Below are 25,915 nucleotides of genomic sequence, written 5' to 3'. Positions count from 1 at the left end.
TCTGCAGGTGACGACGTCACAGAGTCACAGGTGTTTTCTAACCTTCCTCATGTGACTTTTCTCTAATTGCAGGAAATCCTCAGGATCAAACCTCCTCCTGCTGCGAGCTTCTGCGACATGTTTCACGTTCTAAATCATTTTGATTCTTGGAAATCAGTCAAATCAAATTAATATTCGTTGTGCTGGTTAATAAAACAAAGCAATGATGTCATCGTGTTTACCTTTTGTTTGACTTTCACACAAACATTCAGAGGAACAAAGAAATGTCAGATTAAAATCTCAGCGAGTCAAATCTTCTTCATCTGGGAGCTTCCAGCTCCTCATCAGATCCATGTGACACAGCAGACCTGCAGCGGGAGCACGCCTCTTTATTTTCCAGGCCGCTGACGCTCCCTGAGTCACCGAGGACGAGGAAGGAGAGGAAGAGCGGTGCAGGGACAGACGGGCTGGAGGCGCGTCGGCAGCTCCACGTTTGTTCCTGAACATGTTCTCCTGTCACGTCTGGTTCCTGCTCTCAGGTCTGATCGGCTGCACGGAAAACTCCACAGGTACAAAAACCTCCCGTCGTTCTGTCTCGTCACACTTTCAGGGAACGCTGAACAGTCGTTCTTATTTATGAGTCGGGTTAAAGTTCGCCTCAGTTTCCTTTTGCACAGTTGTTGTTTCCATGTTTGCAAACTTGATGTAATCAAACATAAAAACATTTTGATTTACTGTAATGACTCACATGCTGTTATAAAAGTGTTGATGATTATTTCTTTATTGGTGCAAAATAAGTTGAAGATGAAAACGTCATAAATCCACAGTCAGAACTGGATGCGTGTTTAAAGTCAGTGAGTGTAGATTTCCTCTGACAGAGACGACAGCGCTCGCCATCGTGCTCGATGAAACTGTTTGTGTGTTTCCAGCAACGTTGTAAATTTAGACACAGACATGTTTCCATGAGATAAAAGAGGAAGTAAACTGAAGCCGGAGCCTCAGCAGGATGTGAGTGTTCAGCTAAATTTAGAAGACGGATAACTAAACCTGCACAAGACTGTATATAAAAGATGGCCACAGCAACATTTGAACCTTGACCCTGTTTTTACGTGTTGTGGACGTCGTCGTCTTCACGTCTTTCAGGCAGAAGTGAGACCAGCTCCAAGTTACCAATGAGAAAGTGTTTTATTAACCTCACATTAACCATGTTAAGCCTTAATGCAACTTAACCAGGTGAGCTCACCTGTGTCCTGAGTTCAGTCACGTTAGAGGACCTGCAGCTACATTTGTGCTGCTTGAGCTCGACGGTTTCAGATGTGTGACCCTGTCCTCTGCCCCGGCAGCGATCTGGTTTTCGGTCCCTGAGAATCACCACCTCTGTCTGCCGTGCGGCAGCTCAGACGTGATCTGGACTCTGCAGGATCAGGAGGTCCTGGTGACCCGACGGGGCGGCTACGAGACCAACAAGGACCGCCGGCGCTACCTCCTCATGGTTAATGGCGGCCTCTGCGTCCTGCATCTGGAGGAGTCGGATCATGGAAGATACCGCTGTAACCAGCAGCTGGTGGCTGAGCTGCAGGTGCTGACAGGTATGCTGGGGGTGGAGCCACCAGGGAAAGACGAGGAACAGTGAAAAGCTTTACGACAGCCTGGCAGCCCGGACTCTGCCACGCGCTGTTCCGGTTTAAATCAGTTTGATGTTTGAAGCTTCGCAGCGACAAAATAATAAATCACCTCAAAACCGTCCAATCAAAAGTAACGAGCCTGTTTTCAAATGTAAGGAGCAGAAAGTACGGATATTTGTTTAACCCTTTAAAGCCGGTCAGAGCAGCACGCTCCGTTTTGCGTAACTATTTTTAAATCCCTGTAGCTCTGCAACCACGTGAGCTAGCGCAATAATTTGTTTTGCATATGAAACCGGAGGAGTTGTACTTACATCTTATGCCATCAGCTTGTCCTCGGTCACAGTTTCCTTCCACATATAACTTTGCAAAAACTGCATAAAAAGCACTTGCAGCAACAAAAACATAATATTCCAGAAACACGCTTTGCCGATCCGATCAGCTGTTTGTAACACTTCCTACATCCATCAACGTGAACTTTTGCATGTCCGCCATGACCTGCCCGAAACCGGAAGTGACGTCATTTTGCGGAAATGTAGTTTTTTACCATCAGAGCCTCATGAACCTATACTGGTGTTTTTAAAAGTTATGTTTGACTTTCTGACTTTCTGTGTGGTTTCTGGGATGCTTAGGACTCATATTGCACTGCTGGAAATAGTTTATTTTGATGCATATGCTGCTTTTTTGCAAATTTGCATTATAATATTTATTTTTGTTTTTCCTGCAGTGTATAAAAATTGGTGTATTTCAAAAATAAAGCTATGAAGACACTCAAAATAAATTTCCTGTGGTAGGAAACTATTTTGTGCAACTTTTTTGTATTTACAGTTTTGAGGGATAAGCCTCTTAAATTTCTCTAACTAGAAATATATGTTAAAAAAACAAAAACGATTTTAATTTTTTTTGTAGTTTATTGCACTTTTTTGCAATTTATGTAATTACTATGCACTTAATGCAGACATATTATTAAAATTTAGGCTGTAATGGTTGTATTGATGTATAGCAACTTGAAATGCTCCCAAAAATGGCTCCACAGCATGTAAACATATAATATAAGCTCTGGTGGACTTGGTTCTATGGTAGGTCTTAAAGGGTTAAACATGTAGCAAATAAAAGTTAAAAGTATAAAAGGAAAAAACTTCTCAAGTCAAGCACAGGAACCTGAAAACTCTGCTACAGTAACAAAGTATTTGTACTTGGTTGCCGCTGGAGTAGCAGCCGGCTGGGAGCCAATGACCTCTCAGAGACACACAGCAGGCAGACGCATGTGTGCAAACACTCCTGTGAACTGAGCGCTCGCTTCTTCATCAGCTCCGTCACTGCAGAAATGTCTGCTTATCGCTGACGCAGCTTCTCCAAAGTAAAGAACTGAGTATGAAACCTAAAGTCTTACACAGTCACCAACTCTTCAGACTGAAGAGTCGATGGCAGCACAAAGTGCCGTCACACTGATGCAGGCACATGAAAACTACACAGAGGCTCAAAGGAAGCGGTTTAAAGGACGTGTCGAAATGATCAGTTTTCTATGTAAAAGAGAAGTGGATGGCACGCAGGCACCGAGTGGGAGTGATGTGAAGAAAAACATTTCCACTGTTTAAATGTGTCACACACACACCTCCAGAAAGATGACTGGAGATCAAAGTGGAAACGATAAAAACAGGAAATGCGTAAATATGAAACCGAGCGATGCCCTCACAGAACCTGCCGGCTTATCTCTGCACAGCAGCTCGTCACTATCACACCATCTTTAAATAGCTCATCGAGTCTGTTTGCGTGTGATTGCGCGCAATAATCGATGACTGCCCGCGAGCTTGAGCAACTCTGCGGTGAAGCATTCGCACGCCATGGCAGTGTGCGAGAGGCTGTGCTGCTCATCCTCAGGCCTGTGAGCTCAACGCCTCCAGCGTGAACTCAGCTGCAGGGAGACGAGTCCAGTTTAGTTTGCAGAGGCTGTAACCAGCAGACGCCACAGCAGCGTCCTCTCCAACTAAACCTCACACAGACAGCATCACTGCATCTGAAACTCGTCACTGCAGAATAAAGTCGACACAGGAAGCACGGATCCAACAAGAAGCCGTGAACAATATAATCATGGATCGCATTTATATATACAGCGCTTTACAATTCCACTATTCATTCACACACTGGTGGAGGCAGCTACAGTTGTAGCCACAGCTGCCCTGGGGCAGACTGACAGAAGCGAGGCTGCCTTATCGCGCCATCGGCCCCTCTGACCAACACCAGTAGGCGGTAGGTGAAGTGTCTTGCCCAAGGACACAACGACCAGGTTGTGATCCCGGGGATCGAACCGGCGACCTTCCGGTTACAGATGCGTCCCTACGGGCACCTGTCAATATCAGAAGGTCAGCAGTGACAGCACGGATGTCTCTGCGTCTTCTCCTCAGGTCGGGACTACGCGGTGTCCGCGGGCCGGACGCTGCTGCTCGCCTGCAGCGGCTCCTCCAAACCCAAACAGCGGTGGTTCCAGCAGAGGGAGGGCGAGAGGCGGGAGGCCGTCCTCACCAAGTACAGAAACGGTACGGTGAAAGCAGAAAGGGGCGGCGGCCGGCTGAGCTTCACCAACGACGCCCTGCAGATCCAGGACCTGCAGCCAGAGGACGCCGGAGAGTACGTCTGCAACGGGGCGCTGCAGGCCAGAGTCACGGTGCTCACAGGTGGGTCGTCCAGCCGGGGTCACCTGCTGCTTTCATGCTGTCTGTTTACACGTGTTTTGGTTTTTTATGTGAAGTTTTGTATTCGTGTTTGTGTTTGTGTTCCCAGCACACGCAGAGACGAGCAGCCGGCCTCCGCCCACCAGCACACCTCCATCACCTGCAGCCGTGACGGCCGGTAACACCACACACACATCTACACTCAAACACGTAACAGCTGTGAAGCTGCTGTCTGCAATCAGACCTTACATGGATTTAACAAACGCGTCCCAGGTGCTGCTATAAATGGATCGACGTCATACTTAAATCTGTCTGTGCGTGCAAATGTTGTCTTTATTTAGTTGTGTGTGAAATACGATCGACCACAGAGGAAAATCTGAATCCTCAGATTAAGTTTTATTCAGTGTGATTATTTGGGTGCAAACTTTCACACGATCTTTGACATTTAAACGCTGTGAGTGTGTGACCAGTGTGTGTGTGACCAGTGTGTGTGTGACCAGTGTGTGTGTCCGTCCTCTCCTTCTGTTTATTAGAAGTGGGAGAAATAAAGAAGAAGAGCACGAGACCTGAGAACGGTCAGTCCGCTTATAAATCACGTTTGTAGTTTTCTGCCAGATGTGTCACGTGTTCACGGACCAGATGTTGTGTGCGCTCTCAGTTCTGCTGCTGGTTGCTGTGGTCGGTGTGGGGTTGATGATCGTCTTCTTAGCTGCTGTCTGTGTGTTGCTGACCAGCATGAAGTGCAGGAGGAAGAAGCGCAGAGCTGCAGGCGAGCGTTTGTATTTCTCTTCATTTGAACTGAAAACGTTTGGATTGAAGTTCCTGGGTTTAAATAATTGGCCGACACAGGTCAGGTGTGCAGATGGATGCTGGTAGAAGTCATCCTGCCTGAGACTGTGACACGCTGCGCCACCTCCTGGCACAGACTGGGATTACACCGAGTTTGAGTGAATTCAGAGTAAATGATTTTAAATGTTGTGATAAAAACAGAAGAAACTATGATTTGGGGGAAATGAGAAAGTTTTTATCATCAAAGGTTCCATTTATTTATATAGAACATTTGATTAAAAATATTTATATTTAATATCTTCAGATTATTCACAGTTTTTCTTTTTTCATGTATCAGTATTTTAATTATTATTTATGATTCAGTGAAAAGTCGACATGTTTATTATATTTCATGCAGTTTGAAGCGTGTTTTGCAGCTTCAGATAAACAAAACTTTTAAACATGAATCCGCACATGCACAAATATGGATGTTGCTATGGTAACAGAATCCAGTACTGGAGTCGGCGTGTTTTCTGACGATGCTGCACCCTTCATCTCTTCATCATCACCAACACGTGAAGACACAGAGCTGCAGCCGTGGACGACGTCCAGCGCGCCGACAGGTAACCTCACCGGGTGTTCGACGTCCTCACATCAGTCTACGAGGGATTAAAACGGTGTGTCTGTCTGCAGAGGGCGAGGACTTGGAGACCCCGCCCCTCTGTGGGGAGACGATCCACTACGCCTCTCTGGGCCGACAGAACTGGAGAGAGCGACCCAGCAGGAGTCCGCCGGAGCAGAGCCACCACAGCGTCATCTACTCCTCCGTCATCAGCAGACCTGCAGCGAGAGCGGAGCACGGACTCTGAAAGTCTGACTGTACGGCCGTGTGACGCGAAGCTTTGAATCAGCTTAGTTTCACCTGCAACACAAGCTGATAAAATGCTGTCAGTCAGTTTTCATGTTTCACTCTCTGCTTCAGCACAGCTGGGTAACGGAGTCTCTACATGTTACAGCGAGGACTCGTTTACAGGCGTCCACATGTGCAGCGTCACATCTGGACCGGCTGCCGTCTTTGTAAACAGGGTCAGGACAGATGGTGGTGTCAGAATCAGTTTATTAGTAAAAGACAAACAAAGTGTGGAAGCAGCGCAGCAGCAATATTCAGACACGTGTTTAAACACAGCAATAAAACAACTCACAGACGTAAAGATTCAAAACTGACCCGAGGGAGCTATTCACACATATACGGGTAAAAACAGATTTTCTTTAGTAATTCTTTTTTGAAAGTGCGCTGCTGTGGCAGCATTTACATTTATGTTACTTTATTATTAACAGAAATGTTTTACAAACATTTTATTTTCATTGCAACTTTCTGGATATTTAACATTTAAAGGTTCTTAAGTTTTTCTGCTCACTGAAAAATAAATCTTATCTGTTTACACAAAACAAATCTACTCATCACATATTTTCACAGTTTTATTAATTAAAAAAATTCATTTACGCTCATTTAAAGTGCTTCTATCTGTGGTCATGTGATGCGTTCTTGCACATGTTCACTGTTGAGTACAGGACCTTCTCTTCAGCCAATCTGGTTCCTCTCCTGGTGGTGGGGCGGGGCTTGTCTGGATGCTTCAGGCTGGAATAATGCAAAGAGTCTTCCTGCAGAGATACAAAGAGTAAAAAACCTGATCTGCCAAACTAACATCATGCTGCAGGTTCATGTGTGCGGTCTCTACATTTGGCTTCCCTGCACGTCGCTCAGCACAGACCTGTGACTCTGAATCTCAGCGTTCAGCTGTGCTGAAGACAAAAGCTGCCAAATATTTATGTTCATGTTTCAGTGAAACTTCAGATTTTACTGGCAAAACATAAAGAAATGAGGGTTGGTTCAAGACTTTTGCACAGTGCTGCATGTGCAGCTTGTTTTTAGAAGCAGTAATAAAACAGAATGTTTGAAACTCAGACTGATTTTTAAAGATTGTTCCTGTGACTGTTCGTGACCTTCCACTGACCTCTGTGACCCGGTGATCGTCGTCCCGTCTCCGTGGGTTACAGCAGGAGCAGACAGACGGTTTACCTGCAGAGGAAACGAGACATGGGACAGGTGAGGAAGACGAAGCTGACTCAGAGGGAGCGATGCGACCGTGATGTGGCCCTGATGCTCGCCCACATCAGAGCTCAGCACAGACAGCAGCATCACTGACTCATTAAATCAATGAAGCGATTTTATCCTGTTCCACTTGTGTCACACATGACCAGCTCCTGAATTTTGATTGGCTCCAGTTCATCAAATCGAACCATGTGACTCCCTACTGACACCCACAGGTGACCTGCAGAGGTGTCAGAGTTCCATGCGTGACTTCATCCTCCAGCATGACCCCACAGTCAGCTTGTGCCAAAATAAGACTCAACATAAGGGGGCGCTAAAGCTGCCCTCACAGCAAACAATGACTTTGTCATGATAACAGAGACAACTATTTATGACTGTGACAACAACTCGTGATGAAGAGTTTCAGTGCACGCCCTCCATCCAAAAACTAAATAGGTGTGTTTGCTTTCAGTGAAACTGTATGCTAAGCCCCGCCCCCGCCCCGGCCCGCCCCGGGCGGTGTGTAAGTGAAAGCGAAAGTTCGAGCAGCTGTCCGACAGGCTGACGTCGAGCTTCGCTTCAGTCTCTGCTCGTTTTTCAGCTCGGTTCCGACCTCGGGTCCTCAGAGGGGGGCAGATATTTGTCCCGTGAAGCCGGAGGACCCCGCCTGCTGTCCCGCCGTCCTCTCAGCAGCAGCATGCCGGACGTCAGGCTGTGCCTGGAGGCCGTCTCCGCGCTCCTGGGCTGCAGAGCCGAAGCGACCACCGGAAGCTCCCAGTTCACCCCGCAGGACCTGGTCAACGTCGTGGCCCTCAAAGAGTTTTACAAGCAGGAGGGCTTTCAGGAGCTGGAGTACCCGAGCCTGGGGACGCTGTCTCTGCGCGACTTAGACGAAGCCGACATGTACAGCTCCCCCGCGGCCCTGGAGGCGCCGCCCGAGAGCTTCCAGCTCACCGTGGAAATCAACACGGAGAACTTCTTCCATCCTCAGTACGACTACGACTTCACCAACGTAAAGGTGAGCGGCCTCTCGGGCCACGTGACCCAGCGGGTTTCTCACGCAGCTGATTTTACGGTGACGTTTATTCAGCGTGGAAAAACAAACCCATAAAAATAAAATACCTGAGCGTTAAACAAAGGCAGGAAGGTCAAAGGTCGAGTTTAAAGGGCCAGTCATTTCAAACACAGCGCTCAGACACTCTGATGAACTTTATGATCCGGGGTCAATCTTCATGTAAACACATGAAAGCAGCTCAAAGTGAAACTCGGCCCTGATTCCTGAGCAGCTCCAGACTTTCTGGAAACGCTGCTGGGCTGTAACTGAAACTGAAAGTGTGTGTGTGTGTGTGTTTGAGACTCATCTCTTTGACCTTTGACCCCTCTGTTCACTTCCAGGATGGAGATAAGAAGTTCACGCGTGGTAACGAGCAGTACATCCGCCCCTGCGGGTGGAACCGCGTCGCCCTGCGGGTCGTGCAGAAGTACGGCGACGGGGACAAGTGGCTGGGGACGGGGCAGGACGCCTGGCCCGTGTCCTACCAGGGCAAAGGCATGGATGGCTCCCTCATCCTGACCCACGGCGGCAAGCCCGACGACCAGCCGCAGTTTCTGGACGCCGCCGCCGCCTCTTTGTTAACGGAAGAGACGAAGGGCCGAGGGGTGTACTCCACGCCGGACATGGGGATCGCAGAGAAGTACTGCAAGAAGTTCAAGTCCAGAGTGGACGGGAAGACGTACCAGGTGGTCCTCCAGAACCGCATCAACCCGGCAAAAAGGAAGCGGTGCCAGAGGCAAGGCGTCTGGGTGGTGTACATCCCCGAGGACAGCAACGACGTGAGGGTGAGGGCCATCGTGCAGGAGTCCGTCCGCCCGTACGGGCTGCTGCTGAAGCAGGTGTGACGCAGCTGGAACGACCGGCCGTCACTTCAGGGTTTTCACATCGTTAACAAAAAACTGAGAACATGCTTCAAATCCCCAACAGTGGGACTAATAAACGTATCCTATCTTATCTTATGCTTGCTCCGGGCTCCTGAAAGCTCTTTATTGGGAGGGTGTGGGAGTAATAAACCAGTTTATCCTCACAGTTTAGCACAAATACGACTGTCTGATCAAACCTCGCTGCTCCGCGCTGCCTTTCAGTCTCCTCACAGCTCCAATCACATAAATAAGCCTTCATGTCAAACACAGGGGGAAGCGTGCAGCACGGTTAGCGGCGTCCTGCCTCACGCTCGGCGTCAGAGTTGGAGGTCAGACCTCTGAGTCCCAAACTTCTTCACATTCCTAGTTTTTAAGACTCGATAGTGCGGCCGGGTCAGAGGTCAGATACCTGTCAGTCACAGGTGAGCACTTTAAGATTTTACTAATTAAGCTTCATGTTGTTATTTTTAATAAGACTTGAGACCAATGAGCTCAGATAAATTGCTTGCTGCCGTCTAAGACACGATAGATGTTTATTGATCTGTTACCATGAAACACAGACAGCTGCTGCCCCCTGCTGGTCCCAGCAACGACTGCAGCTTTCATTTTTTGGACCTCAGAGCCACCTCAGGTGTTTCCAGTATAGGCTGAGCGTCGTCTGCAGAGACGCTGAAGCTGCTGATAATGATGGCATTAGATGTTTTCCTTCCTGTCTGATCTCTTTTATTTGTGTCAGAGAAGGAGATGATTTTGCTTTAGTGTTGTTCTTATCTGAAAATGTTGCTGTGAGGTGTGACGCCACAGGTCTGATGTTTTTCATGGCATCGTTTCAAATGTAAGAATGATAAAGAATCACTTATGTAGCTTGTTCGAGAACAGATGTTTTCCTTGTACATGTGAATTTGATTTGCTTGAATAGAAATTAAACTGAGAGCACTCGTCTGTGTGTGAAGCCTCTTTTTATGATATTTATAAATCTGAAAACCAGGGGTGTTAAACATAAGGGCCGGGGCCCAGAAGACGCCAGCCCGGCTCCCTGGATGGTCTGGAAACGTGAAAAATGATTAACTGAAGTTTAACAGCTTTTCCTTGAAATAAAGAGAGCCACACTCACGGATCCTTCCAGAACACAAAGGTCCTTCAGCGTTTGTTTGACCGAGCTGGTAAAACCTGTTCACGCAGGACGCCGTCACCACGATCACACACCTGACCTACACAGCTGCCACACATCGTTTCAGTTTTCATTTTTAAGCTTCAGTCGGGTTTCATTTCGCAGGATTTGTTATTAGCTGCATCCTAATCTGACCCACTGTGACGGTGTTAGCGTCATATTTAAAAACATTTGTGTCAAACACCTGTGGAAGCCTCGTGTTCGTCAGCTGACTCCACAGACTCGTGTCCCGACAACAAACAACAAACCTGTAATATTCATATACGCACCTTTGAACATAGACAGGAAGTTAGACTCGTATCACATGATGAATGAAGGCGCTTCATTACCGCACACATGTTTGTTCATTACCTGCAGACTCAGAGTGCTGTAACTCCTGCCCGCCACCAGAGGGCAGCGCAGCTCCAAGTAAAAGTGCAACAATCCCACCTGAACTTTGACCTCAGATAAACTGAGCTTGACAAACGGCTGAGCTGAGGAAGCATTACTGGACACGTGAAACACACCTGACCACAGGTAGCATCCAGCCACGCAGACGAAGCAGAAGGCGAGCAGCGCCGGCAGAAGGCAGAGCCCCAGACTCAAACACGGCGGCCTCGTCCGGTCCGTGGACGACCGCCCGGCGCCTCCTGCAAACACAATCACACACACCATCATTTATTCCCTGATCCTGCTTCTTTTCACGTCGTTGTGCCAGCCGTGTAAACCCAGGTTTATTGAAAGCTTTCACACTGATTACAGGAAACTGGAGGAAAAATGAGCTGCGGCGGTGCCATGGGGGCGGAGACTCGTCTTTACAGGTCAGCGGGAAATCCTAAAGAGGCCTTGGTGGTGTTTCATAGAGACAACATCAAAACTTCTCCTGGTGCTGAGATAAAACAAACCACGAGTGACGGTCGGCTGAGCGCCCGAAAACAATTAAATACATAAAACTATCAGATCAATAGAATAAAAATAGAATATAATATGTACTTTTATTTCACAGTATATCCTGATGTGACATCTCACTGCAGCTTCTTTCACACCTTCGATCCAATGACACAAACTTAAGATATTTATGGAGATATTAAAGGTGTCACGCGCACACGGAAACCTTCATGTGTTCATGTTCAGCTGCTCGGCTGCAGACACGTGGCCTCGTGGTGACAAGATTCAGGGGAGGTGACTCACCCCACTCGTTTTTCCACACGTGTGTGACGTGTAGCATGTTTGTCACAAAATGTCAGTTCATGGAACGCAGAGAGCCCTGACCCCGGCCCCGGGGGCAGCTTGCTGTCCCATCAGCTGATAGACAACACAAAAACCCTAAAACAGAAATCCTCCTGCACCTCTGCATCAAACTTTTCTTCTGATCCACGCGGCAAAAAGCTGCAGTTTGTTGATTTCAAGTGAAATCGGCGCGTTCGTGGAGACAAGTCTGCGTCTTTGAACACGTCCACATTTTGACTTTTACGGTGTGTTCACACCGAACGCGATGGACGCGAACAAAAACGCCCCAAACGCCCCTAATTTGACGCGTGCACATTCGCGTCTCAACGCGTGTCCAAGAAAAATCCATCGCGCTTCAAAATATGATATTTTGACGCGCGTGAACCGGAAATGTGGGAGGGATGTGGGAGGAAATTGTGCCAGACCGGTATCTTTGCAAGATGGCAGCTGTCGAGTTAGCGCTTGAAGAGAGAGTCTCCCTTCTGTATGTACTGTGGAGAGCAGAGCAGCGGCGTACAAGACGTCCTCGCCGTACCTGGGTCCATCAGGTCCTCCAGAGGCGTGAGCAGTTTGGTGAGTTTCACCATTTGCTCCAGGAGCTGCGCCTGGATGACGGCCGATTTCAGCGATATCACCGTCTTTCACTCGGCCAGTTTGAGGACCTGCTTTCCCGCGTCGGTCCCAGAATCGCCCGCCTAGACACCAACTACAGGCGCTCAATCCCACCTGCAGAGCGCCTGTCCATCTGCCTGAGGTTAGTAAAAGTATTTAATATGGTAGTCCTTTATTGATACCTGTGCTAATATATGCTAAACTATCCATTTATACACTGCTAACGTGGATGTGCTATGCTAACAGTGAATGCTCTCGGTTTTTACTGATAGCAAACTGTGGTACGGAGACGACTGTTTATAATATTTCTAGTGATACTCAGAAGGTCTCATCAAGTCCCGATTTAATTCGATTTATGCTGTTATCAGTGTTTGCAATGATAGCATGGCTGTGGTGTCATATCAATGTATGCCTTCGGTGTCCTCTCCTCACAGTGGAGGTTGTATCGGCGCTCCATGGAGCTCCGTCCTGAAATTGCGGAGAAGTGTGTGAAGGCGACGTGTGTTCTCCACAATTTTCTGCGCTGTGTGGACGAGAGAGGGGCACCTGCTGTGAGGGGTGTGGCACCTGCTGTGGTGGAGCCGTTGCAAGGCCTGGGTCGTATGGCAGCAAACAACTCCTCCAGAGAGGCTGTCCTGGTGAGGGAGAAATTCATGGCTCACTTCTCGGCGGAGGGAGCTGTGTCTTGGCAACCAAAGGAGTAGCCTGTTTGAAGTCCGAGTGACTTCCCCACAACGGCTCTTTTAAGAGCCACCCACAAACCTCTAAAGAGTGTTCCTGTCCTTTTAATTTTTTCTTAATAAATGGAGCTCTACTCCAAAATAAACTAACCTCTTTTTACTCTCTTAAGTAACTTGTCTTCACTATGTTCCTATATACAGTGTGGTGCAAAAGTTTGGGCAACCTTATTAATAGTCATTATTTTCCTGTATGAATCGCTGTTACAATGAAAAATGTCAGTTAAATATATCATATAGGAGACACACACATTGATATACAATAAATATTTATTTCATTTCTCTTTTTTTGTGTCGCCAATTTATGCACCTGCTTGATTTAAACAGTTATTGCACACTTTCTGTAAACTGCATTTCACTTCTCAAATATCACTGTGTGTGTCTCCTATATGATATATTTAACTATTTTTATTGTGACAACCAATGATTTGTACAAGAAAATAATTACTTTTCACAATGTTGCCCAAACTTTTGCATCCCACTGTATTAGTATGTTTTGTCATTAGTATAATATGAAATAAATTCTACTTGTGTCAAGTCGGGTGCCAATATTTGCTGTGTAGTAGAACAGAGACATTTTGTCATTATAAATGTTTATTTGAAAAAATATAAATTCATTAACAAAAACATTTGTCATAAATATATGAAATTTAACTATTTACAGAGAGACAGGAATAAAAAGGACCCAGCTTGGAGTGGAAGAGCCTCAGGGAGAAGGAGGAGAAAAATAAGAACATTGTTTCTGCCCTGGAGAGCTGCTGCCTCATCAGAAAACTACTGATCATTAGGGTCCAATGTTTCCAAATTTAACACAGCTGTGCTGTTTTCAAAAGCTAATTTATAAATTTGAAATTTCACGAATTCTCGTGTCTGAGGCGGCATGCTCTCCAGAGCAGGAACAAGGCCGAGGAGGAAATGTTCAGTTGGAGACGGGCGTGGCCTCTTTAGGGACTCCAGGATGGCCAGCTCCACCGCCGATGGACCGTCCTGGGACCCGTCCCTCGCCCGCCTTCGAGCTGTCCTCCTCTGTGGGCCTGTAAAACACAGCACAAAACAACACAAAGTAATGAGAAGGCTGCTACTAGATTTTCATTTTCAAAATTGAAAAAAAAAAACAGGATATAAACAGATTGGTTGTAGATATTTAGTAAAGGTGATCACAAGGGAATTCAAGCAAGTAAAAAGCTGTCAGTGCTTGATGTTCATACCTGTGGGTGCAGCAGCAGGAGCTGAGGGACCAGGGACTGGAGAGCCAGGAGAAGAGACAGGGGAGGACTCTGCTGCATGATTACTTGACTCTATGAAGACAATATTAAATGTTAACAGGTTGAAGACAATAGTCATAGAGAATATTATATTATTATATACTTATATACTTATTATTATATACAGTGGTCTCTCATTTATTGCAGCACATGAACAGTAGTCACAGTTCTCACAAGTTGATTCTCAAAGTGAAAACCTTTGTCGATTTTAAAACGTAAAAGTATTATGCCGCGCTTTTTCTCCGTCTGCGGCGCCACTTTTGTGCGCCTTTTTTGCTCCCGGTGCAGGTGTCTATTTCCGAATGAGGGTCATAGTTATGAGTGTTTTTGTGCTGTTTTTTTCTATTGGACGTGATGGTTATCAAAACCAAACATGATAAGTTTGGCAAGCGCAGGAGACACAACACGGAGGAGATTTGTCATTTGGGCTGCAGAATGCAATGCGCATTGTTGAAAGCTGTACGGTGCAATAAAAAAAATCAGCGAAAAGGCGAGGCGGTCACGGATGAACAGCGGGACTACTGAATACTGTTTATTAATAAACAAAATATGTTCCTGTATGACAACACGCATAAATTAACTGCCTACATTAACTCAATGTAAACATACCTTCTGACTGACACTCCCCTGCTGCCTCTTCGGGCTGTCCCTGGTCCTCGGGGGAGAAGTTCTCCACGGTCCGCACCATATTGCCGCTTGTCTCCCGCGGGGTGAGGAAGGGGTCCAGAAACCCCATGACCGCGAAGAACTTCCATCTTCTCCCCGATCCTGCTGCAGACCCACTCCTCTTCTCCTTCTCTGCCTTCTTCTCCTTATTATATGTGTCCCTGAGGCTCTTCCACTTTCTCCTGCAGATGTCCTCTGAATAAACGCATTATCTTGTTAGCGGAAAGGTATTTGTACATCAGTGGGAAAATAGCGGGACAGTGGGCGGGCTTGCTAGCTTTTGCGCGGGTTCATCGGGTCAGTCTGAAAATTAAAAAGAAGGAATGAACTTACCAGGTTGCCCGATCTCCTCACTTATGTGTCTCCAAGCTAGGTCCTTTTTATTCCTGTCTCGGTAGAAGTAGCAGCTAGCATCATATAGCTCCGGGTGATTAGCACTGATAAGCTTTTCCTCCATACTGAATGAAGAATGAAGGGCTTTGGCTGGACCTGCCCCTTTGACCTAGGTCAGAGCCACGTCACCAGGCTCCTGATTGGTTGTCGCGGCGCGATTTGACGCTGGAGTTCAGATTTTTCCAACTCGAGCGGTAGACGCGAAACGCGCGTATGCACAAAATGCAACACAAAAACTCACGCGCGTGGTTTTATTCGCGAGTCAAACGCGCCAGACGCGCTACACTGACGCGCGTTTCACGCGTTTTGGCGTTTTCGCGACGCAAATCTGCTTCCGAATTTTCGCGGGACCCGCAATCGCGCGTCATCGCGCTTTTCCATTGACTTTACATGTAAACCTGACGCTCTATTCGCGTCCATCGCGTTCGGTGTGAACACACCGTTAGACGAAGCCGACATGTACAGCTCCCCCGCGGCCCTGGAGGCGCCGCCCGAGAGCTTCCAGCTCACCGTGGAAATCAACACGGAGAACTTCTTCCATCCTCAGTACGACTACGACTTCACCAACGTAAAGGTGAGCGGCCTCTCGGGCCACGTGACCCAGCGGGTTTCTCACGCAGCTGATTTTACGGTGACGTTTATTCAGCGTGGAAAAACAAACCCATAAAAATAAAATACCTGCGCGTTAAACAAAGGCAGGAAGGTCAAAGGTCGAGTTTAAAGGGCCAGTCATTTCAAACACAGCGCTCCGACACTGATGAACTTCATGATCGATGGTCAAGCTTCATGTAAACACATGAAAGCAGCTCAAAGTGAAACTCGGCCCTGATTCCTGAGCAGCTCCAGACTTTCTGGAAACGCTGCTGGGCTGTAACTGAAACTGAAAGTGTGTGTGTGTGTCTGTGTGTGTGTGTGTGTGTGTGTGTTTGAGACTCAGCTCTTTGACCTTTGACCCCTCTGTTCACTTCCAGGATGGAGATAAGAAGTTCACGCGTGGTAACGAGCAGTACATCCGCCCCTGCGGGTGGAACCGCGTCGCCCTGCGGGTCGTGCAGAAGTACGGCGATGGGGACAAGTGGCTGGGGACGGGGCAGGACGCCTGGCCCGTGTCCTACCAGGGCAAAGACATGGATGGCTCCCTCATCCTGACCCACGGCGGCAAGCCCGACGACCAGCCGCAGTTTTTGGACGCCGCCGCCGCCTCTTTGTTAACGGAAGAGACGAAGGGCCGAGGGGTGTACTCCACGCCGGACATGGGGATCGCAGAGAAGTACTGCAAGAAGTTCAAGTCCAGAGTGGACGGGAAGACGTACCAGGTGGTCCTCCAGAACCGCATCAACCCGGCAAAAAGGAAGCGGTGCCAGAGGCAAGGCGTCTGGGTGGTGTACATCCCCGAGGACAGCAACGACGTGAGGGTGAGGGCCATCGTGCAGGAGTCCGTCCGCCCGTACGGGCTGCTGCTGAAGCAGGTGTGACGCAGCTGGAACGACCGGCCGTCACTTCAGGGTTTTCACATCGTTAACAAAAAACTGAGAACATGCTTCAAATCCCCAACAGTGGGACTAATAAACGTATCCTATCTTATCTTATGCTTGCTCCGGGCTCCTGAAAGCTCTTTATTGGGAGGGTGTGGGAGTAATAAACCAGTTTATCCTCACAGTTTAGCACAAATACGACTGTCTGATCAAACCTCGCTGCTCCGCGCTGCCTTTCAGTCTCCTCACAGCTCCAATCACATAAATAAGCCTTCATGTCAAACACAGGGGGAAGCGTGCAGCACGGTTAGCGGCGTCCTGCCTCACGCTCGGCGTCAGAGTTGGAGGTCAGACCTCTGAATCCCAAACTTCTTCACATTCCTAGTTTTTAAGACTCGATAGTGCGGCCGGGTCAGAGGTCAGACACCTGTCAGTCACAGGTGAGCACACACCGGCTTTAAGATTTTATTAATTAAGCTTCATGTTGTTATTTTTAATAAGACTTGAGACCAATGAGCTCAGATAAATTGCTTGCTGCCATCTAAGAGACGATAGATGTTTATTGATCTGTTACCATGAAACACAGACAGCTGCTGCCCCCTGCTGGTCCCAGCAACGACTGCAGCTTTAATTTTTTGGACCTCAGAGCTACATCCAGGTGTTTCCAGGCTGAGCGCCGTCTGCAGAGACGCTGAAGCTGCTGATAATGATGGCATTAGATGTTTTCCTTCCTGTCTGATCTCTTTTATTTGTGTTGGAGAAGGAGATGATTTTGCTTTAGTGTTGTTCTTATCTGAAAATGTTGCTGTGAGGTGTGACGCCACAGGTCTGATGTTTTTCATGGCATCGTTTCAAATGTAAGAATGATAAAGAATCACTTATGTAGCTTGTTCGAGAACAGATGTTTTCCTTGTACATGTGAATTTGATTTGCTTGAATAGAAATTAAACTGAGAGCACTCGTCTGTGTGTGAAGCCTCTTTTTATGATATTTATAAATCTGAAAACCAGGGGTGTTAAACATAAGGGCCGGGGCCCAGAAGACGCCAGCCCGGCTCCCTGGATGGTCTGGAAACGTGAAAAATGATTAACTGAAGTTTAACAGCTTTTCCTTGAAATAAAGAGAGCCACACTCACGGATCCTTCCAGAACACAAAGGTCCTTCAGCGTTTGTTTGACCGAGCTGGTAAAACCTGTTCACGCAGGACGCCGTCACCACGATCACACACCTGACCTACACAGCTCCCACACATCGTTTCAGTTTTCATTTTTAAGCTTCAGTCGGGTTTCATTTTGCAGGATTTGTTATTAGCTGCATCCTAACCTGACCCACTGTGACGGTGTTAGCGTCATATTTAAAAACATTTGTGTCAAACACCTGTGGAAGCCTCGTGTTCGTCAGCTGACTCCACAGACTCGTGTCCCGACAACAAACAACAAACCTGTAATATTCATATACGCACCTTTGAACATAGACAGGAAGTTAGACTCGCATCACATGATGAATGAAGGCGCTTCATTACCGCACACGTTTGTTCATTACCTGCAGATTCAGAGTGCTGTAACTCCTGCCCGCCACCAGAGGGCAGCGCAGCTCCAAGTAAAAGTGCAACAATCCCACCTGAACTTTGACCTCAGATAAACTGAGCTTGACAAACGGCTGAGCTGAGGAAGCATTACAGGACACGTGAAACACACCTGACCACAGGTAGCATCCAGCCACGCAGACGAAGCAGAAGGCGAGCAGCGCCGGCAGAAGGCAGAGCCCCAGACTCAAACACGGCGGCCTCGTCCGGTCCGTGGACGACCGCCCGGCGCCTCCTGCAAACACAATCACACACACCATCATTTATTCCCTGATCCTGCTTCTTTTCCCGTCGTTGTGCCAGCCGTGTAAACCCAGGTTTATTGAAAGCTTTCACACTGATCACAGGAAACTCATAACTGGAGGAAAAATGAGCTGCGGCGGTGCCATGGGGGCGGAGACTCGTCTTTACAGGTCAGCGGGAAATCCTAAAGAGGCCTTGGTGGTGTTTCATAGAGAGAACATCAGAGCTTCTCCTGGTGCTGAGATAAAACAAACCACGAGTGACGGTCGGCTGAGCGCCCGAAAACAATTAAATACATAAAACGATCAGATCAATAGAATAAAAATAGAATATAATATGTACTTTTATTTCACAGTATATCCTGATGTGACATCTCACTGCAGCTTCTTTCACACCTTCGATCCAATGACACAAACTTAAGATATTTATGGAGATATTAAAGGTGTCACGCGCACACGGAAACCTTCATGTGTTCATGTTCAGCTGCTCGGCTGCAGACACGTGGCCTCGTGGTGACAAGATTCAGGGGGGAGGTGACTCACCCCACTCGTTTTTCCACACGTGTGTGACGTGTAGCATGTTTGTCACAAAATGTCAGTTCATGGAACGCAGAGAGCCCTGACCCCGGCCCCGGGGGCAGCTTGCTGTCCCATCAGCTGATAGACGACACAAAAACCCTAAAACAGAAATCCTCCTGCACCTCTGCATCAAACTTTTCTTCTGATCCACGCGGCAAAAAGCTGCAGTTTGTTGATTTCAAGTGAAATCGGCGCGTTCGTGGTCAGAGACAAGTCTGCGTCTTTGAACACGTCCACATTTTGACTTTTAGACACAGGAACGGTCCCCGCCTGCTTCAGAAGAACGTTTGTGCTGTTTGTGATGAACGAGCTTATTTATGGAGTTATTGTAAACTTGAGCAGTTTCACGTATTTAGCTGCTCTGAGAGGAAACGTGCCCACATCGATCTGATGGTTTGTTTTCTTCATACTGTAGTTTATTGGAACTATTAAAATATTGTAAGTTAACCCAGTTTGTTACTTGTACAGAGTGATCATGATGAAAACTGTCCAGCACTGGTTTATGTTTCACAACATTTTCACAGTGAAGAAACAGGCTGGGAGACTTTTGTTAATGTCTTTAAAACAAAATCAGCACAAATGTTTTGCACACGTTTCACATCGATTTTGTTTGATCTGAAGAAGGTGGAGGCTGAGAGCAGCACAGATCCACAGACCCGGAGGATCGATGCCAAGAACTGAAGCTCGCTGTAGCCTAACGAGAGACTGAGACACAGAGACGACTGAAGGAAAAACTCAAGAGAAGTTTGTGATCGAATCCGCAGCTGTGAACGCAGCCGGACAGCTGCACACGCTGCAAACAGAAACACGACATCCAGCTGAAGCTCTGTAAGAGATCAGGTCACGTCTCCAGAGCATAACGCTTACTGACTGGCGCCACCTACAGGTCCACGGCCTGACAGCCTGGACCAGCAGAGCAACACGAACGTTTGAAAAAGGAAATCTTAGATCTTCATCGTGTATCATGAAATGTTCCTGCTGCTTAAAAATCTTTACCTTCAACAAAGTTTCTGCTGTCAGCTCAGCTCGAGCTGGCAGCAGAAACATCTGATCGTCTTACCGTCCACAGTCAGCTGAATTCCTCTGTTAACGTGCATCTCATTTGCAAACTTCCCGATGCAGAAGTACAGCCCAGCATCCTCCTCCTGCACCTCCTGGATCTCCAGGCTGACCAGGCCGGTCTGCAGCGTCCCGTCACACTTCATGCCATGGTTGTTTGTGTGATTGTCAGTGGTGCCCGGCCCTTTTAACTTCCCCTCTTTAACAGTTAACAGAGGCTGCAGCTGCTCTGAGCGCAGCAGGTACCAGGTGATCTCATCTCTGTGCGTCATGTTACAGAGTAGAGAGACGTTGTGGCCCAGCGGCACCACCAGGGTGGAGCTGTGAACAGGTGAGGCTGAAGACAGGTGACATCCCGCAGCACCTGAGGAGTGAGCACAGGTTAGGACAGCGTGCACCTGAAGCTCCTTCATATCACAGAAAACACCACAGCAACAGGTGACAGGTGTGCGCTCCACAGCTCGACAGAGCTCACAGTTCCTGCTTCGTGGTTTTTCACAGAGAAATCATTTCCCCATTAATACTGTTAACTTTACTGCACATGCTCACAGTGAGTCAGGCTGAGGGTCGTGATCAACATGGAAACTGCTGCGACTCCCGTGCACACCTGCAGCTTTAGAAATCTTTTTTTTATTACAAAAACACTTTTTGTCAGACTAAAATTGATCTGAAATTATATTATCACACAGAAAATAACTGTCCAAACACTAAAAATGTACCATTACTCCAGATAAACAGGTTTCGTTATAAAATAATAATATGGATAATATAAAATAATAAAAATAAAAAACACAATTTTTCATAATTCAAAAAGTCTCATCAGCAGCTTTAAGCCACAAAAAGATGCTGAGTGATGCTGTTAATGTCCAATAAAACATCAATGACTCTAAATACTAAAATCCATCAAAGTCTGAATGCTGCCCAACAAAAACTAAAGTGGAAATAGAAACAAACACTTATAGAAATAATTTATCACAAAAAATAAAAACAAGAAGACTGTGCAGACACAAGTATTAGTCTTTTTTTAATATTACTATAACAATAATAATTATACATATTTTCAGTACCTTATTATCATTAATATGAGCATACTTTCCTTTAAAGCCTCAAGGATGGCTTTCTGTTTGTTTATCTCTCTCTCTCAGTGTGGGGCGTGTCCCACTTTAACGTAAACACGCGATCGTCATGAGACAAACTAACGAGCAGAAACACAACAAACACCTGCAGGAGACCCGGATCCCTCAGGCCCTGGAAGGTCTGCACTCTGACCTGGAGACTCACGGACACACCCGGGAATTCTATAACGAGCCTGGAATTCTATAACGAGCCTGGAATTTCGCAGCCATTCTGAGAGAGTGAGTCGAAATAAAAACAAACATAAATAAAATAAAACTCACACAGAACGGTCAGCATCCACGTGACACCCGCCATCATTTAAATGCAAATCAGTTTTCTCCAGGTGTGCACGAGCTGTCTGCAGCGCGAGGAGCTGACGCTCACAGACACAGACACACAGACACAGACAGACTGACACAGAGACTGACGGCGGAAAGTGTTTTAATGTGGGACGAGAAGTGAGCGGGACTTGACTGAGCAGCAGAGACCACCAACACTTCTGCTGCAGCGCTAAACGGAAGGCACGCGCTGTTCCCGCGAACTCGCACCGAGGCGTCAGCAGCTTCACGCTGAGCCGGTAAGTTTCGTTTCTGCGGAGCTCCACAGCCGCACGGCTCACGGCTGCTTCAAAATAAAAGCCCAGCGAGAATATCAATCGGATAATCTTCTTTTCTCCGCTTTTTACAACGTTTTTCACAAAATGTGAACTAGCAGCGACAAAGCTATAATAATGATGACGATGAGGAACGGCGCTCGGCACTGAATTTGATTCCGTGCTTTTAATTTGACAGTTTCGCAGGAAATCGAAACGCACGCGCTGGGTTGATAAGCCGTCAGAGGAGCGGAGAGTAAACAGAGTGGAGAAACCGCACGCGGGGAACGGAGAAGACTGAGCAGAGTTTCCACGAAGCGGACATCATGACAACGGTCACCGAGCGGCTCCGGTACGACACACTGCACTTCCGGTCTGAGCAACAGCTGCTGCTGTTTATTTTATTATTTATTTTATTTAATTTTTATTCAGCAGACATGCAGGGTAATATCTAAACATGTTGTTATTCAGATATGAAAGGATGAATTCAGACTGCGTTTATGGGCATTCTGCAGGAGAAATAACCATAAAAATATGATTATTATTATTATTATTATTATTATCATTATTATTAGTATTATTAATGATGATGATGCTGCTGCGGACCTGCAGGGAGATCGCGGCGCATGGCAGTTTCGTTACTGAGGAAACGAGTCCGTGGGTAGAAATGAAACTTTGCCTGGTCACGTGATCCCATCATGTGGAAGTTGAGTTTCGTTTCTGAGCGCCGGTCAGGGTTAAGTTTCAGGTCACTGCAGCTCACACACAGGACATTATAGGCGTTATAAGACAGGAAGTGCATGGCATGTGGACTTCTCTAATGTGTTTCTAATGTGTTTCTAATGTGTTTCTAATGACCATTTAAGGTGAATAAAGAGCTCATGAATAAGCTCGCCGTCTAACCCGTTATGACGTATTTTCTTGTGTTTCTTTAGGTTGTTCATACTCATACAGTGTCTCCACACCGGAGCTTTAGTTGGTGAGTATCAGCGTCACTCTGAGGTCAGAACTGGTCAATCCAACGTCCGTGTTCACGAGGATGTTCTCGCCGTGTTTCTTTCTGCAGACTCCTCTTCTCTTTCCTCCGCCATGCTGTCCATCTCCTACATGGCGGGGGACCAGGCGATCCTTCCCTGCAGCTGGAAGTCCCACCTGGGTGAGGCGGCTCTGCCCGTCTGCCACGTCCAGTGGGTGACCCCGTCCGACACGGTGTTCGAACAGCGCGGGAACGAGAAGTGGCAGGCGCCAGAGTTTGAGGGCCGGGTGAGGGTGCCCGAGGAGAAGCTGGGGTCGGGGAATTGTTCCCTGATCATCAGCGACGTTCAGCTTGGAGACACGGGGCGCTACGACAGCTTCATGGTGTTGGACGGAAAGAGGTCCGCAAGAACTCGGGTCTTCATCCAGGGCGTCAGGCTGCTCGTGAGCGGTTAGTGCTCGACATCGTCTCCTTCTGATGTCGTTCCTGGAGTATTTCATCTGTTTATTGATGGCTCTTTTGTTTCAGATCATAAATCCTCTCAGTCGCATCAGCCGGGCGAGGACATGGTGCTGCAGCTCTACACCCGTCACTCAGTCAGAGTGGTCTTCCAGGCCAGGTGAGCAGCTCACCTGCCCACAGGTGGAGACGCTGGTGGTGGATTTGTTTTGTCTTTTTTATCCTCTCCCACCCTCACGCTTCCTCCCCTCAGCGCTTTATTTCCCCCGCTGACGTAAAAGCTTGCCTACAGCTTATAAAAACGACGTTTTGTCTCGAATCGAAGGCTGCTGGCTGCTCTGACTCATCCTATAATTTGTGCTGACAGAGACAGAACGTGGCGTTTGGGGAAAATGATTTGTGCAGAAACTTTCACAGCAGACAGATTTCATTTTGGGATCAACCCACAGATGTGCTGCTGCACAGAGCACGCACTGCGCCAGGATGCGAGGGGAGGGCGGGGGTGTCAGATTGCTCCGACTCATCTTCTTACAGGGAGGCAGACGTTTGTGAACTCTGAGGACGACGTGGCGTTTTTGTTCTGACAGCATTTGCATTCTTCACAGAAACGACTCGCAGTGGTCGGACCTGTGGATGAGGGGCGATGACAACAGTCAGCGCCTGGAGAAGCACCTGCTGCTCGAGCAGCTGACGGTGAAGAGGTTACAACCATCAGATGATGGAATCTACAAAGTCCTGGACCAACATGGCCTCGCCGTCAGCACCGTGCAGCTCTCTGTGGATGGTGAGCCTATCGATTGATCTTCAGTGGGATTACCTAGATTACTTTAAATGAGTTAGTACTGCAGGTCGTACTCCTGAGAGTCATGAGTGCACGTCGTATGGACAAAAACACTCTGACTTCTTCTGCTGAAGAACCAGAAATAGAGAAAGTTGAGCCCCGAGCGTCCAACAGAGTCAGCTGAAGCAGTTTAACCTTTGCTTTTACTGGAACTGTCATCATCACATGTACCCGTCTGCCCCACAGCACGAGCCCGTCCTGACCGGAGAGTCCAGGAGAAGCTGGAGTACGTTCCCACAGGTGAGGAAAGCAGCTGCATGGTTCCCATGAATCAGGGTCTTCATCTGAAGAGTGATTTTTAAGGACATTAAATAAAAAAACCTCTGTGTTCTCACTTTGATGTCTTTCCAGATGTTGCTGCCAAAAGCAGCTGTTCAGCTCTCCTCACCCTGGCGGTTCTCGTCCTGAGTTTCCAAACTCTTCAGCTTCTCTGAGTTTCCTCTGCACGAGCTGCACGCGCGTGTGTGTGTATGTGTGTGTGTGTTGCCTGGTCTTCAGAATGAGTGTGACAAGAAAAGACGAGTGTGTTCATTTTTTCTTGTGACCCTCAATCATCGGCCGGCTTGTTGGAAACGCAGCCGCGGCTCCGACTGCGACGCAGATCGTGTAGATTGACACTACGATGGATGGAAACCTGCCGCCTGTCTGTTTACCTCTAAATGAGCCGAGCTCCGATCCTGATGAGGCATCGTTTACAAAAGGCACCTTTTAGGTTGCCAGATCTGAGAAAATCCTCCTCCATCATGACTCTCTGCCTTTTTAGCTCTTTATTTCATTATGGAGACCCCTGCAGTGAAGTGATCACCTCTGCTCTAGAGAAGCACCAGACCTCGTCACCACGGAAACCACTGCCGCTCCAGCGGAGACACAGATGCAACGGTTTCAGTCATTTTCTGAGCAAAATGAGTGAAAGATTCAAAACAACATATCAATGAATCAGAGAAACTTTGACCTGTTTCACCAAAACTTCAGCTCAGTGTGAACGTCTGCATCTACAGATCCATTAATAATGACAGCACCGCCACATAGCGGCGTTTGATCCAGACTAAAAGTCCTTGGAGCTCTAAAACACTCAGACGAGCAGACTTCACTGACCGTGGGAAATCAGCACCTTCCTGCCCAGGCGTCAGAGTTTATTGGGGGGGGGGGGGGGGGGGAATCACTGAGATAAAGAGGTAAATGAATGAGGCAAAGTGTGATGACGGAGGGCGGAGCACATCAGCAGCTCATTAACCTTTTGGAAATGGTGCCTTATGAGGTGACTGCTCCGGCCGATTTCAGCTGTTAAGAATGTAAAGATACATATTTGTAACATATACAGTATATTTTGTTAAATGTATAAAAACCACTGTCAGATTCATCGATGTGTGAAGAGTGTCTACGCACAAAGGGCGGAGCCACTGCAGATCAGAGTCATAAATCCAGAGAAGATGAAAAACATTTTCAATGAAAGTATTACGTTTAGAAGAAAACTTGTTACATTTGCAACAAAACTCTTTTTTTTAAATCGCTCGTTGCCCCGCGTCCAACATCACCATGGCAACAAAGACGTCGCCGCTGTGGATCAGCTGGTGTTCCGGGCTCAGAGGCGTCTGTGCTGTGATGAGCTAAGAAACACTTCTAATGATTTTTCATAATTTAAAATTATTTTAATCTTTTGCCTTTTCTCGTCACTTTCAGGACATCTCTGCACTTAGAAGCCTCGGTGAGCTTCACAGGAACCCTTTATCGATGCGGTCGATCAGATTTGTCCTGCTGTAGCTTTAAACATCTTTTCATTCTGTATCAGTCAGACGCAGTTAAATCAAACGACGTCCGAGAGCTTCAGTTATCATTCTAGTCGCACCGCGGTGCGTTCGAGGACGCTGTGATTTCTGTGTTGTGTTTG

General features: G+C 47.4%; 6 protein-coding genes across 8 annotated transcripts; 4 read left to right on the top strand and 2 right to left on the bottom strand.

Annotated features, from left to right (window-relative positions):
• Nucleotides 1–484: 484 nt before the first annotated feature.
• LOC118455926 (uncharacterized) lies at nucleotides 485–6,494 on the top strand. Its single transcript, XM_087835452.1, has 8 exons — nucleotides 485–548; nucleotides 1,323–1,568; nucleotides 4,007–4,276; nucleotides 4,383–4,451; nucleotides 4,807–4,848; nucleotides 4,932–5,048; nucleotides 5,548–5,664; nucleotides 5,735–6,494. Exons 1-8 carry the CDS (start codon nucleotides 485–487, stop codon nucleotides 5,908–5,910), a joined length of 1,101 nt encoding a protein of 366 aa, XP_087691578.1. The 3' UTR covers nucleotides 5,911–6,494.
• Nucleotides 6,299–21,549, bottom strand: LOC148096531 (uncharacterized). The gene is made up of 5 exons (XM_087835281.1): nucleotides 21,441–21,549; nucleotides 20,045–20,407; nucleotides 18,276–18,398; nucleotides 7,057–7,121; nucleotides 6,299–6,703 (listed from the first exon to the last, which is right to left on the bottom strand). The coding sequence occupies exons 1-5, from the start codon at nucleotides 21,475–21,477 to the stop codon at nucleotides 6,563–6,565; spliced, it is 729 nt and encodes a 242-aa protein (XP_087691407.1). The 5' UTR covers nucleotides 21,478–21,549; the 3' UTR covers nucleotides 6,299–6,562.
• LOC102776565 (uncharacterized) lies at nucleotides 7,652–9,981 on the top strand. The gene is made up of 2 exons (XM_035916139.2): nucleotides 7,652–8,151; nucleotides 8,529–9,981. Exons 1-2 carry the CDS (start codon nucleotides 7,831–7,833, stop codon nucleotides 9,030–9,032), a joined length of 825 nt encoding a protein of 274 aa, XP_035772032.2. The 5' UTR covers nucleotides 7,652–7,830; the 3' UTR covers nucleotides 9,033–9,981.
• On the bottom strand, nucleotides 13,440–15,167 carry LOC148096533 (uncharacterized). Its single transcript, XM_087835277.1, has 4 exons — nucleotides 15,044–15,167; nucleotides 14,654–14,905; nucleotides 13,988–14,077; nucleotides 13,440–13,813 (listed from the first exon to the last, which is right to left on the bottom strand). Exons 1-4 carry the CDS (start codon nucleotides 15,165–15,167, stop codon nucleotides 13,554–13,556), a joined length of 726 nt encoding a protein of 241 aa, XP_087691403.1. The 3' UTR covers nucleotides 13,440–13,553.
• LOC148096532 (uncharacterized) lies at nucleotides 15,180–17,531 on the top strand. The gene is made up of 3 exons (XM_087835440.1): nucleotides 15,180–15,192; nucleotides 15,550–15,677; nucleotides 16,075–17,531. Exons 1-3 carry the CDS (start codon nucleotides 15,180–15,182, stop codon nucleotides 16,576–16,578), a joined length of 645 nt encoding a protein of 214 aa, XP_087691566.1. The 3' UTR covers nucleotides 16,579–17,531.
• Nucleotides 21,550–21,552: 3 nt separating the features above from the next.
• On the top strand, nucleotides 21,553–25,169 carry igldcp (Ig-like domain-containing protein). 3 transcript variants are annotated; one of them, XM_087835274.1, is made up of 8 exons: nucleotides 21,553–21,736; nucleotides 21,951–22,124; nucleotides 22,687–22,730; nucleotides 22,818–23,177; nucleotides 23,256–23,346; nucleotides 23,792–23,970; nucleotides 24,214–24,267; nucleotides 24,379–25,169. In XM_087835274.1, exons 2-8 carry the CDS (start codon nucleotides 22,078–22,080, stop codon nucleotides 24,459–24,461), a joined length of 858 nt encoding a protein of 285 aa, XP_087691400.1. In that variant the 5' UTR covers nucleotides 21,553–21,736; nucleotides 21,951–22,077; the 3' UTR covers nucleotides 24,462–25,169. The 3 variants fall into 3 exon arrangements, with proteins under 3 accessions (XP_087691400.1, XP_006809295.2, XP_087691401.1); XM_006809232.3 differs by having other exon boundaries at nucleotides 21,554–21,736; nucleotides 21,951–22,103; XM_087835275.1 differs by lacking the exon at nucleotides 21,553–21,736 and having other exon boundaries at nucleotides 21,936–22,124.
• Nucleotides 25,170–25,915: the final 746 nt, after the last annotated feature.

Source organism: Neolamprologus brichardi, chromosome 22 (assembly GCF_056152115.1).
Source record: "Neolamprologus brichardi isolate AB-2024 chromosome 22, ASM5615211v1, whole genome shotgun sequence".
Lineage (NCBI taxonomy): Eukaryota > Metazoa > Chordata > Actinopteri > Cichliformes > Cichlidae > Neolamprologus > Neolamprologus brichardi.
This window is presented reverse-complemented; position numbering and strand designations above follow the sequence as displayed.